The sequence below is a fragment of the Petaurus breviceps genome, unplaced genomic scaffold (assembly GCF_028583685.1).
Source record: "Petaurus breviceps papuanus isolate PSGF00001 unplaced genomic scaffold, PetGlider_PUasm1.0 174, whole genome shotgun sequence".
In the NCBI taxonomy this organism is placed as follows: Eukaryota; Metazoa; Chordata; class Mammalia; order Diprotodontia; family Petauridae; genus Petaurus; species Petaurus breviceps.
Window position 1 is genome coordinate 17,408,456 of NW_027185761.1, and position 14,236 is coordinate 17,422,691.

Below are 14,236 nucleotides of genomic sequence, written 5' to 3' on the forward strand. Positions count from 1 at the left end.
ATGTTCTCTCTCACACTGGCTCTTACACAGACCCCCTGGCTCTCCCCTTCCCGGCTCCTGCACTCAGGTGAGCCCCCTCCCCGTGCCCTTCCCCCTCCCCACACTCTCTCCCTGATGTGCCCCCTCCTCTCCCGGTATCCCTCTAACTCTGGAGTGGCTACAGCTGTGTCCTATTTTTCTGTAGCTGATGACCTCAACTCCTTTCCAGCACTTCGGGGACTGAAGTAATGTACATCGTGTCTCGCTGGGGCTCGACTGCAATTCATCATTATTTTATCTGCAGGAATTTAATTGGATCCTATCAAACTCTCCTGATACTCCCTCTTCACTTTAAACACTGCTGCAGGAAAGATAAATGCGGGCCCAGCCAGGAGAAAGAGAGGGAGCGGGAGCGAGGGCGAGGACGCACCGTGCCAAAGGAAATTCCGGAGACTGGAGCACAGGAGTCTCATTTCCTTGTGCCTAACTGCATAATGAGGGCTCGTGGAGGTCCGCGCTCCTGGAGAGGAGGGGGGGTCTATGATTTATGTAGCCTAGAAACGCTCGCCAGCCCCCAGAAAAGCCCTGACAAGCAAGGTGCGGCACGGCAGCAACGGCACTCCCTGATCTCCTCCTGGGGCTCTTTCTTCCCCCCTTCTTTGCACTGGTCAGTGTCCCCGGGGCTGCCCTGCACCATGGGCACCAGGAATGGGAACACCTCCTTGGGCCGAGGGCAGACAACAGGGGGCAGGCCAGCTCCAGAGATGCTCCCAAACCAAGCCCAGCATCAGCATCCCTAAGGGGATCTGTCTGGCAGCTCCCTCACCACACCCTTATAAGGCAGGGAACCCACTAAGCTAGCACAGATTCCCGAGCTTGGAGAGGCTTCCAAGGCGGTGTCCTCCCAACAGTTCTGAGAGGCAGGCAGCACGAGTAACAGTGCCCCCATTTTACAGGTGAGGAAACTGAGGCTCAGAGAGGGGAAAGATGCCACCCAGAGTCACACAGCCAGGCTCCAAGACCTCCTGATGGCCACTAAGACAGGCTGTCCCAGCCCCTGAAAGCAGGGTGCAGGTGAAGGTGAAGCCAGGGTTCAAGGACTTGGTGAGAGGTCTAGAATCAGAAACCTGGAGAATGAGAGCTGAGAGCAACCTTATAGGTTGTCTTGTCTGAACCCCCCTTCTCACACACTTCATCTTACAGAGAAGCAGCTGAGACCCAGAGGAATGAACTATGAACTATCCCCTAAGGTAGAAACTGAGGCCCACAGAGCAAAGCCACATAGGTATCAAACAGCAAAATTATTCAGTGGGGAGTCAGGTAGACCTGAGTTCAAATCCAGCATCACAGGCTTCCTGAGTAACTCTGGGGTGGGTCATTTAACCTTATCTATAAAATGGGACAACCACAGCATCTACTCCCAGGGCTGTGGCAAGGATACAGAGAGATCTCTATAAAGTGTTTGGCAACCTCAAAGCACTATATAAATGTTAGCTGTTATTATGAATCATTACCACTAAAGCCACAATCTGAACCCAGTGCCGAGAGGAGAGCATGCACCTGCTGGAGGTCAGATGAAATCTGAGCAGGCCGCCCACACTCAAGCCTGAGCTTCTCAAGGGCAGGGGCCGTCTTCTGCCGCTCTTCACATCCAGTGCTTAGCACAGTCCCTGGAGCATGCAGGAGGTGCTAAATAAATGTTTACTGATGGACTGATTGACTGAGGGGCTGAGTGAGGCAAGTGGTCTAAGATCCAGGAAGACATGAGAAATGAAGGGGCAGGTCAGAAGAGGGATGAGGAGGACCAGGGAGGGCAGAGCTAGGAGATCTCACTCCCAATACAGGCACCAAGGGACCCTTTGCTAGTGGGAGGCTTCCCAGAGGAAGCCTGTGCTGGGGAGGGTCCAAGCCCAGGCCCGCTGGTGTAGGGTGAAGGGGACGCTGGCTGCATCTGCTAAAAAGCCAGGGCATAGCTAAGAAAGGGGGACCAACCCAGACACGCCATATATACCCAGCTCCTTTCCTCACCACATCAGTGACCCTCCTTCTCACCCCGGATTCCCCAGGTGAGAACAGGAAAGATGGAGCTAGAACACCAGCAGGAGAAATTTAACTGAGTCTCAGAAGGGTCTCGGTAATGGGGACCTGGAAGGCCGACAGCCAAAGCCCTTCATTTGACAGATGAGGAAACCCAGAAAGGATGTACCTGGAGCCACAGGCAGTACTCAATTGCACATCTGCTCTGCGACAGGCTGTGTTTAGTGCTGGTCACACAGACCTGCGAGGAGGGCTGAGCCTGAGAACCAGGTCTCTGCACTCTCCATCCATGGCTCTTTCCAGCCAGGTGGTACGATGTAGAGAGACTGTGACTGCAGTCAGGAAGACAAGTTCAAATCCTGCCTTGGCTAGTACTAGACCCTGGGCAAATCACTAAACCTCTGCTTCCTCAGTTTACTCATCTATAAAATGGGAGTGACAGTAATAGCACCCACTTCTCAGGAATATTGTTGGGATAAAATCTATGGAATATATATAATAAATATGATATGATATATGTTAAGTGCTTTATATACCTTAAAATTCCATATAAACATTAGTTATTGTTATTATTTCCACTGTCCTACAATGCCGTTGTAAACATCTGCTAAATTAGTAATAATAATAAAAATAATTTAAAATAGTTTAGTTGTTTTTTTTTTTTAATTTAAACTGTATGCATCTGACTACACTACTCTTAAGGCAGCTAGGTGGTGCGCCAGGCCTGACGTCTGAAAAATTTGCCTTCCTGAGTTCAAATCTAGCCTCAGACATTTTCTAGTTGTGTGACCCTAGGCAAGTCACTTTACTGTTTGCCTCAGTTTCCTCATCTGTAAAATTAGCTGGGGAAGGAAATGGCAATAATCACTCCAGTATCTTTGCCAGGAAAACCACAAATGGCGTCACAAAGAGTTGGACCCAACTGAAAGGATATCGCTACCCTTGAAATTAAAAAAAAAAAAAAAAGCAAGACCTCAGTGACCAGAGGTTCTCTTGGCCCTACCACCATCTCTTCCATTCCCTAAATGTGTGATCTCAAACAGCTCCAATAATCCTGAACCCTCAATTTCCATACCTCTAAAACAAAAGTTGGATTTGATGAATCCTCCAAAAAAAAATCTCCGTTCTCTGCTACAGTGTTTCCAGCCCAGGGCCTGGGTTCAAATCCAAGTTATGCCCCTTCCAATCCATGTGGCCTTGCACCAAGCACACTCTTTGGACCTCAGTTTCCTCATTTGTAAAATGACTAAACAGCCTTTGTCCAGCACCAGATCAATGACGTATGACCAAGCAATTGTTAAGGCTCTTCTCTCTAAACAAATGACTTATAATTCAAGATTTTAAGGCCTCACCCCAGTGCTGACACTGTGGTCTAAGGTCCTTCCCAGCTGCAGCATTCTCAGGTTCCAAGGTTTCTTCCCATTCTAAGTCTTGATTTTATGTTTCTAGACAGTAAATGACCCCTGTATCCTGGAGGGTTAGCAAACATCATCAATTTAGAGTCAGAAGAGGCCTCCAAGGTATCAAACACATGATACCCACAATGCTCCAGAGGGCAGCCAGAACCAGATTAGAATGCAATTATGAAATGTTTAACAAAAAAATTAAAATACAATAAAAGATAATGTTCATCTGTGGCTTTCTAAGTCAATATGCAAGACAGGGATTCTTATGTACAGTTCACTGGCCCCAGTTTCTATTCAATTTGCCACCAATGACATAGTCAACCCTCTCATCTTTATAGGTAAGAAAACAGACCCGTAATGATCAAGTGACCCGTCTAAAGCCCCTCAGGTAGCATGTACATACACATATGTACACATATGCATGTATGTGCAAACACACTCACTCATTCCTATAATTTTTGGTCTTGTCTGACACCACTGTAAAATTTAATGTAAAATAAATATCTGCCCATCAAGCCATGTTCTCTTACTCGACGATGAGTGCCGGGAAAGCACACCCATCTCTCTGTTTCACGGGCGTCTACTAAGCAGACCTTTCTATTAGCCCGCACTCCTCCATGTCTACGCACAATGATAACTGACATTCATAATGACGGCCTGGAGGCTCTGCAAGAAGCTGAAGTGTCTTTTGAATCATCAAAGAAAGATTCAATTAGGCTCCGTGTAGTTTCACTGTTAAAGAGTGTTTTATTATATTCTAATTCTTGGAAAATGGGTAATCCACACGTGGTACCTTTCTAATAATCAGAATCTTAGATTAGCCAGAACACTGCATTCTTTGACTCAGCCAGAGAACAGAGTGTTTTGCTAGGGATGTCTGTTCCAGCAGAAAACAGCTGTTCAGATAAGGATGAGGGCCAATCCAGGAGACCTGCCGCAGCCCATCACCATGGCCACGGGGGTCACTCTTCAACCCAGGGTACTACCTAAATCAAAAAAAGATAATAATCGCTCTTATCTGTAGAGTGAGTTAAACTCCTTGGGGGTACTTTCGTATTCATAATGTAACCAGTATCTTGTAATTATCCTGAGAGATGGGTAAGAAAGGGACTGTTGTACCCATTTTATAGAAGAGGAAACCTGAGTTTCTCATCCTCTTCAAATAGCCTGCTTTACCCCAAAGAGGTCATTAAAAAAAAGGCCCTGTATGTACCAAAATATCCACAGCAGCATATTTTGTGGTAGCCAAGAATTGGAAACAATGTGAGCTCTCCCCCAGCTGGGGAATGAATGAGCAAACTATAATATGGATGAAGGAAGGATGAACAGGAGTTATTTCAGAGAAACATGGAAGATTTACATGAACTGATACAAGGGGAGGTAATGATAAGCAGAAGAACCATAGAAGCAGCCATATAACTCCAAGGTCAGAACTTCTACCACTGCCCAGGGCTGCCTCTCCCCTTTATCAATAGCTTTAGTTAAATGTTTTTCTTTGTTACAAGGCAGGGCTGGTGGGGGGATGGGAAGAGAGGTGTACAAGTGATTGTTATGTAAGAGTTACACAATGTCTACAAAAATGTGAATGAAGAGATCACCAAAAAAAATGAAGCAAAGTTCTAAGTAATCAGAATAACCAATTGTGGTCCAGGAGAATGGGTAATGAAACATACAAAGATGTGGGAATGTTGCATTCATTGTGTTTTTGCTGAACCATTTTTGTCCTTGTTATAAGGACAGGTTCAAGGGGTTTGGGCAGGGGGTCTGTCTCTGGAAATAGCTTTGATTTTTTTTTCTAAGTTATCAATATAATTTTTTAAAAATAATGTTCTATGTTTCCAAGCACTTGCGTGCATTTCATTACCCCACTTGAACTCCTTCAAGGTCTTAGCACAAAAGCCTTAGAACACAGGGACTTGGAGGCGGGCAGTGAGGGTATTAAACCATCATTTCAGAGATGAAAAAACAGGTTCACAGAGCGGCAGAAACTTGCCTAAGAACACACAGGGAGTCAGGAGCAGAGTTCAAATCAGAATCTCTTCTGGCACCAAGAGCTCCTTCTTAGGTGAAGGTCTCATGATTTCATCAGCGTGAGGACTCCCTCCACCATCATATCCATAAGTGTTAAGAGACTTGTCTTGGCTTTAGAGGTTAAATACCTTGCCCATGGTCAGAGAGCAGCAATATTCAATAAGTATCAGAGGGAAGATCTGAACCCAAGTCTACCTAGTAGCAAGTCCAGCACAGTCAGCCCACCACACCATGCTGTTTCCCTTTTCTGTCATGTCTCAGCCAAAGCAGGCCATTAAGGAGCCACTTAACTCCCCATCTCAGGGGTAATTCTCCCCAGACGCCAGCACTGGAACGTTTGAGATTAACCCTAGTGATGCTATTGCCCCCTCGCCTTTAGCAGGGGACATCTCCCAGAAGGACCAAAGGGATTGGGACTTTCTTTTTTTTTCCTTTCTTTTTCCAAAGCTCAAAAAATCCAGGTCTCTGATTTGCACTCTAACAGCCAAGGTGTTACCCTGCTATCAATACACACTTGCTGACCTAAATGACTAAATAATTGATCATAAAGAAGTACTAAGCACCTTGTATCTCATTAGAAGAGCATCTGTAGTGTTGACTGAGCCAGCAGGGGATTCCTAACTTTTTTTTCCCCTGCTATTCATTGGCCTGCTTTATTAAGTGTGTATACTCTCAGCTAAGGAAAAATGTGCAAAACGAGGTAGACCCATATTTAATGCCGGGCCGGCTTCCCCCTCCAACTAAAAGAAGTTACCACAAAGAGTATTTCACTCTTCCCCAGATTCACTGCCTTGGTCCTAGAAAGGAGAATAAAATCATCAAGCAGTGACCCAAGAAGGACTGATCCCCAGTTCTCATTTTACAGAGGAGGAAACTGAAGCCCCAGGTGAGCAAGCAACTTGTTCCGGGGTCCTATGGTCTGTTAATGATAGACACAGGACTAGAACCAAGATTTCTTGCCTCCCAGGGCAACCCTCTTTTCACTCTAGCATCCTACTTTAGGGCATGGGGAGGGAGTCTCCCAGCTAACAAGAAGCAGTCACTTGAAGCCTGAAGGAGACTTAATTATCATCTCACCCAATATGGCATCTACTTCTAAGCTCTGTCTCACCAGACCCTATTTTCATGGATACGTCCATGGTCAAGCCCTATTCATAGACACAGGGACCAGGTCAGTGATTGCACTGGGACAGGTGAGAAAACTACTATCACAGTCTGGCATCTAGTCTGCCACCAAGGGCTGCCCAGAACACCAAGATATTGTGAGATGCCCGCTGCCACACAGCCGGTATGTGTGTCAAAGGCAAGATGGGAAACCAAGCTTTCCTAGAGTCCCAGGCCAACTCTTCGTGTATGAGAGGCAATATGTAGATGGTACCATACTTTATCACTAAGTCACTGCAGCCTCACAGGGATGCTCATGTACAGATCCATGGCTCTCATTTACTTAAGTCTGACACCAATTCATTAGCCCACATGTCTCTCCCTGTGTCCAGAAGTCAAGCTCTTTCCCCTCACAATGGCTGAATTCCATTCCTTTTGCTTGTATTCACCACAGGTGAATATGTGTGTGATTATGTAACAATTAGAGTCAATCTAGTGGGACAGATGGGACATCAGAGGACTTCAAAATATGTCTCTGCCACTGCACTGCCCAGAGGACTGGGAGCAAAAGCCACTTCTCTCTGGGCCTCACTTTCTTCATTGGTAAATCAAAGGGGGTCAGACTTGATGGCCTCTGAGGTCCCTCCTCACTCAAAATCTGTGATCCTATGATCTCCGGGCCCCATGTTTCTCCTTTGTAAAATGAAGGGGCTAGACTTGATGGTCTCCAAGGTACCTTTTGATGCCAAGATTCATGTATGTTATGACCAGCTATGCAAGCATCCATGTAAACATAGAACATAAAGACGAGAAAGAGAGGCAGTGTAGGTAGGTAGGAAGGAAGGAAGGAAGGAAGGAAGGAAGGAAGGAAGGAAGGAAGGAAGGAAGGAAGGAAGGAAGGAAGGAAGGAAGGAAGGAGAAAGAAAAAGAGACTGCCCCCAGCTTGTTCTCATTGTTAGCTCATAAAGAATTTACAGATGGTAGAGATTTGTCTTATTCTCTCTTCTCTTTCCTTAAGACCAGAAAATCAAGATTTGCCCTCCTTGTTTTCTTGTGCTCTAGACTTCCTGCCTTGACTTGCATGCCCTAAGTGGCTGAGCCCCACTCCTTGGGTCTGGCCTTCCTACCTAACCTTGTCCTTTACACTTTGGGGCATCAGAATCTCCAGCTGGTGCTGACAATGACCAGGTAACTCAAGGTACCTTGATCCTCAGTCCCCTTGGAAGAGCCCCTGGGAATAACGTGGGCATATGCCTCAAGGGAAAGCAAAGGCCTGTCACACAAACAGCTGTCCAGCAAAGGAAGATGAGGATCTTTTGACTGGGACCCTGCTGGCCTCGATTCTGACTCGAAGTGTGTCCTCACTTTTTATTTGTGTTTGTATCTACACCTCTAACTCCTAGAAGACTTCTGATGTGGTGACCACAGTCCTAAAGCTTTGAGTCACAGAATCAGGATTTGAACTCAGGTCTCCTGACTCCTGGATGAGAGCGACTTTCCACGACACAACATTTTGAGTTTGCCAGGACTCAGAATCATAGAATCTGAGCAGGAAAGAACTCCCAGGTTCCTCTAGACCAGTCCTCACCTGAGCAAGAATCTTCTCTAGAGCCTTCATGACAAAGTTACCCAGCATCTGCTTGCAGAACTCAGAAGAGAAACCCACACACTGTGGCCTGAGCTCAGATCTCGACTCTGCTCACCCAGACACCTGTTTGTCTCTCCCTTTAGTGCCACGCAGAATAGTGAACCCTTCTTCCACACCACAACTCTCCAAGTGCTTGAAGACATTTCTACTGTTCCCTCAAAGTTGCCATATGAAGTCCTTTCAACTGTCAGGGTCCCCAATCCCCTCATCCTCCTGGTCATCCTCAAGCTGACATAGGACATGAGGCCCAGGGATGGGTCAGACCCAAAACCTCAGAGGGACCCCAGGGGCTTCTGGAACTGCCCTGGGCAAGGGGACTCCAGAGGCTTGGCACACAGGCAACCAGCCATCCACCAAAGGAGCACGTGGTCATTTGGCTGAGGGCCTGGGCATTCATAAACCACCAACACAGCACACTTTACGAACGCAACTAAGCACACAGGACGCACCCACCACCCACAGCAGGACACAAAGAGAGCCACAACACAGATGCACAGGGATGTAAAGAAATCTTAGAGCTGGGAGCCCTGGTGGGAGGGAGGGAGGGAAGGAGGGAGGGAAAGGACCTTGATGGAGCAGAAATTGGAATACACCTACTATATTTTTAATGTGTTTATGGATTCAGAGTCACCTCTCTGGCTAATGAAAATTTAAAAATATATTTTTCATAACTAGTTCGGAAGGCATGTGTTTGGTAAATTAGAGATGGGAAGGCATGGGGAAATCTCCAAATTCTTAAGGAGAGAAATTGCTTCTTGTTATTCCAGATACCAACACAATTTTTTAAAATATTAAATGTTTTAGAAAAACCCCCACATCCTTCAGAAGAAATTTTTTTCACTGAATTTTGCCTTTGCTTCATTCCTTCATGGACTGTCCCCCAAAATGCACATGCCCATAAGAATGAGGACCCGGGGTCACTGGATGCAACTATTTCTCCACCACGCTAACCCTAAGCATGGCCTCTGGAGGCTGGAGGCTTTGCATGTCCTCCCTGAGGGAAGGACGGCCTCCCCAGTAACTGGTCACTCTCAGGGACTGGGAAGGCCCCCACCTTCAAGGAACCCTGTGAGAGCTGCTCCTGTAGTGTGTGACTCCAGGGGAAATGGGCATCCTCAGAATAGGGGGAGAAAAGCCTCCCTGAGGCAGGAGGGTCACAAAAGATATGTGAAGGAGAGAGCACTTGGGCTTGGGAGTCACAAAGACCTCAGCTCAAATCTAGTCACTTACTCTTTCTCAGCCTCAGTTCCCATATCTAAAAAACCAGGGATAATGAGAGTACTCATGTCACCAAGGTGTTGTGAAGACTAGCTGAGACCAAAGGCCTTTACAGACCATGAAGCCCCACATAAAACACCTGACCTTTTCCTCATCATCATCAGCCTCCATGGCCCAGGGGTCTGACAGTGCACTCTCAAGGCCAGGCTGGTGCAGCTGGCGGTGCCCTCTGATGAGGCCCCAGAAGATTCAGTAGATGAGGCCCTGGGAGGCTAAGAACAGCCCCAAGGACACCCAGGTAGTTAGGGACACAATCAGGATCAGAATTCAGATCTCCTGACTCTCAGTCCCAAGCTCTCTGGCCAAACCAACCACGGTACTTTTTCAGCCATGCAGAGGAGGGGGCGGGCGCACTCACCGACGTGTTCTGACACTGGATGCTGGTGCTGTTGAAGCGCAGGGCGGTGACACGGGCCGGGTTGCCGGGGATGTGGAATATGCACTCGTAATTGCGCTGGCCAGACTGAGGCTGGGGCAGGTTCTTAGCTGTTAGAGTAATGGGCTTCACCACACCCACTGGGACATAGATCTGCGTAGATGGCAGGATCTGAGGGCAATCCTGGAAGAGCAAAGAGAAAGGGTTTAGCGAGCAGCACACAGGGTCACAGCATCACCAACTAAGACCCGGAAGCACTGTCGGATCCAACCTCTGCATTTACATTTGAGGAAACTGAGGCACAGAGTGGTTATATGACTTGCCCAGAGTCACAGAGCCAGAATCAAAGGATTCCAGCTACAGCACTTTAAAAGAGGCCTCAAGTGCCATACAGTCCAACCCCCTGATTTTACAGGTGAAGAAACTGAGCTCCCGAAGGCCACAGAAGTAACAGAGCAGAGTGGGGATCTAAAGCCAGGCCTCAGACTCTGCGGTAGCACACAATGCAGTATACCGCACTGCAGAGCTGCCTGAGGACAGCTCATCAGCTCTGAGGACGCACAGTGATGTCGTTCACTTCCCCATCCGGGATGGTGCTGCCGCGGCTAGATTTTCCACAGACTCACTGATGAGACAGAGGAGGCCTCACAGGCTTTCTCCTCTGTCCTCCCCCATTTTACAGATGAGGAAACTGAGGCCCAGAGAGGCTAAATGAGAAGCCCAGGGTCACCAGAGTCATGGGGCCTGAATCCAGGTTTTCTGACCTCAAATCCAACACTCTACAAGATGACAGGACACCACACAGCCTCCTTCTGTTTGATCTCAGAAGTGAAAACAAGTACCAGTGGTGACAGATGCAGAACTGGGAGGGACCTCAGAGACTGTCTAGTGAGACCCCCGTCCATTTTAAAGACAAATAAACGGAGACCCACAAACTCCCAAACACTAGCTCACAGACCTGCCGCTTCACAGGACCTCAGGCGGGGGCCATGGCAAGCCCAGGAGATCTCAGCACCTCAATTCCCATGGGGCCTAACGCTCCACCTAGCAACTAATAATAACCTTCCACAAGACCTTCTGGAGCCCCTTCCTGTCTGTGATCTAACTCGAGCCTCATCAAGAAATAAAACAATCTTCTAAAAAAAATATACAAGTTGGTCATTTTATGGATGAAGACACTGATTAAAGTCTGGTAAGGTCAAGAACTCAGGTGAATGAACAGCAGCACCCTCGATGCTGCGAGACCTGGATTCTAGTCCTGACATTTTCAAGTAGCACCAGGGTAATGCTGGGTCAGTGACCTCACCTCAGTGGGTCTCCATTTCCTCATTTGTAAAAAAGGGGCTGAACCAGATCACAGATTGAGGGCTGGAAAGGGCCTTAGAGGTGATTTAGTCTAAGTTCCTCATTTTACAGACAAAAAACTTGAGGCCCACAAGGGTTAGATAACATACCTGAGTTCACACAGAGAATAAGGGTTGAGATTCGAACCCAGGTCCTCTGACTCCAAATCCAGCAGTCGTTCTAATGCACCGCACTGCCTCAATGACCTCTCAGATCCCTCTAGGCTCACACTACCATGTTCCTATTGTAGCAAGAAGCGCTTCAAAGGGCCTGATCACACGGTAGCCACTACCTCACTGATGGGGACAAGTGGCCAGTAATGAGGAGGGTTAACTTAGGGGATGGTGGCAGGAGCAGAGAGAAGACCAGCTGAGGTCTGGGGATGAGACTGACATTGGGGACCAGTGTGGACTGAAGCAGTAAGGCCCCAGGCTCTGGGGGGTCCCTGGGAGTGAGGAGGGGGCAAAGGAAGCTGCTTCAAAGACAAGGCCAGGGAAGTGAAAAGAGCACAGAAATAGCCCAGAGTCAGGCAGAAAAACAGCTCCCGGTCTCTGGGGTCAGCCCCTTTGGCAACAAGAGCCTGATGCAATCCCCTCTGCTTGCTTGCAGTGCCCAAGGCAGCAGGGGAATACCAGGCCACGGGACCTGGGGTCCCCAAGAGCCACTCACTTTAAATAGAGAGAATTAATAACCTGTTTTGAAAGCAGGTAATCCAGGAACCCCAATCCTGAGGCTCCCTAGGGAAGGCGTCTCAGACCCAAATCCCGTGGGGTCCCCGAATGCATGGAGAGACTTGAGACAAGTTTACTTTTCCTGCCCACAATGGAAAAGCTAATTCTGGGAAATGTCAGCAAGGCCAGAAGCCCCATCGCCTCCAGAACCCCTCCTTCCAGGCCTGACCTTCTCCAGTCTCCAGGCTCTCCCAGCTCTGCGGTCTCTTCTACTTCCAATAATCTCCCGCTCCTAGGATGCATCTCTGATAAGGGAGGACTCCTTATCTGATTTCTTCCCCCAGTGTTGCCCATCATCTCTCACCTTGGTGTTTTGGCAACCCACCAGTTAAGAGCGTGCCTTGCCAGTTCTCAAGGCGCTCCCCTGGTTCTCCCTCATACTTGGGGGATCAGGTTTTTTCTGATAAACCCTCCTCTGCTGCCTTCAGCACCCCTGCTGCCAGCTGCCTCCTACAGGGCATCAGCTCAATACCCCTTTCATCTGGGCCCCATTTTTCTGCCAGCAACTGGCCTGCTCGGCAGAGAGTCCCATACCTAGAGCACTCACTGAAAAAGACATTCCTCTTCCCATCGTCAGCTCTTCCTGGACACTCCTGGATGCTTGTTTCCACTAGGAAGTTCTCCCAGATTGGTCAAACAATAACCATTGTCTCCTAGCCCTGGCACGCCGAGACGGAGGATGACTGTCAGACCCCTTTCCACCCCATCTCTTTGCCATTCATTCATTGCCAAGATGTATCTCATGTTCTCCCCAACATCTGGTCTCATGAGGGCCTCTGGAGTATATCCCTCATTAGGAGGGTTTGCTTTGGACATTAGGCTCCAATCATAAACTACAGACAACCTTAATCCCTCTGTTAGGGGCTAAGAGGAGTCTCATAAACACTTTGCAGTTTCTGAGTCTGGAGGTGAGTTGGTGGAATCAAGAAGACCTGAGTTCAAATCCCATTTCAAACAATTTGCAAGAGACATGAACAGGGCAAGCCACTTAATTCCTTACTCAGCCCCAATACCTTCTTCTAAAAAATGAGGATACCAGAGCCCCAACCTCTCAGGGATGCTGTGATCTGTAAAGCACTATATAAGCACTAACTGTTGTCATTATTTTTATTAGCTTGCTAACCCCTAAGGCTGTCTCTGAGTCTCTCTGTGTCTGCCATTTGCCTTAGCAGGCACTACCCCTCAGGGCCTCCGTGGGCTCAGAACCAGTGAACAAGGCTGGAGTCAGGGCCCAGGGAATCAAGGTGTCTGCCCAAGGAGGGCGCGTCCTTAAGGGCTGATGGATTCTCGTCACACACATCCTCCTCTCTCCCAGCTGAAAGCCTCCTTAAATCATTTTCAGCATTCCGGGTGTTTGAGTCTTTCGTCTCCCCTACATAAACCGTGGTCTCCCCGAGAGCAGACACCCTCCCTGCCCTCTGTTATCCAACAGCACCAGGCACGAGGCAAATGATCAGGGAAGATTTGTTTAATAGGAGGGCTGAAGGAACAATTGACTTGTTCCATGATTCAATGAAGAGTTACAGAAAACCTACTCTGGGCAGAGGTGCTGTGTTTCTGGGGGGTGTTCCAGATGTAACTCCAGCTGTTGCTTAGTTTCAATGTTTATGCTGACACCTCTAGCAGGGAAGGCATCTCTCTTTATTCCACTCCCAAGCTGCCGGCTAGAGGTGGAGATGGGAGGGAGAGGCAAGAATAGAAGGCTCTTGGGGGGGGGCGAGTTCCTGCAGGTTCCTGCCCTTGACCCAAGGCAGGGAGGGGAACCCCAGAAATCCCCCTAAAGAGATGAGGAGCCCCTCCTCTTCCATTCATACCAGCAGAAGGGACAATGTGCAGTGGGCACCCAACACAGCCTAGCCCCCTAAGCACAACGGCCCCTTCATGACCAACCTCATCCCATGCCATCATCCCATATGCCACAAAGAGGGCCTGGACAGGCCTTGTTCACTTCCACCTCTGGGTCTTTGTCCCTTTGGCCTTAGGGCTAGGGTCTTATTTCTAGGGGACTTCAAAGTCCTTCTCTCACAAGGAGTACATACAGTGTGATTCCCTTCCATCTTTGCCTCTCCGGCGGTCATTCACACGTCTGGTAAGTAATAAATAATAAATGCTTCTCACTGATTGCAACAATGTGGAGTTGTAATTCCCATTTTACAGAGGAGAAAACTGAGTCTCCTCAGGGAGGTTAAGTGACTTATCCAGGACCACACAGTAAATATCAGAGCTAGCACTCTAACCTGGGTCTCTCCGTAGAACCTCAAATACCACTGCATGAGGCTGCCTCTCTCTGACTTCCTTTCTA

General features: G+C 48.2%; 1 protein-coding gene across 2 annotated transcripts in view; it reads right to left on the minus strand.

Moving 5' to 3' along the window:
- The window catches only part of PLXNA1 (plexin A1), a 299,363-nt gene that overhangs the window by 94,131 nt on the left and 190,996 nt on the right, over nt 1–14,236 (minus strand). For both annotated transcript variants that reach the window (XM_069083832.1, XM_069083833.1), the window contains exon 10: nt 9,842–10,042. In XM_069083832.1, the coding sequence (XP_068939933.1) occupies nt 9,842–10,042 (201 nt within the window). The remainder of the gene's footprint in view (nt 1–9,841; nt 10,043–14,236) is intronic.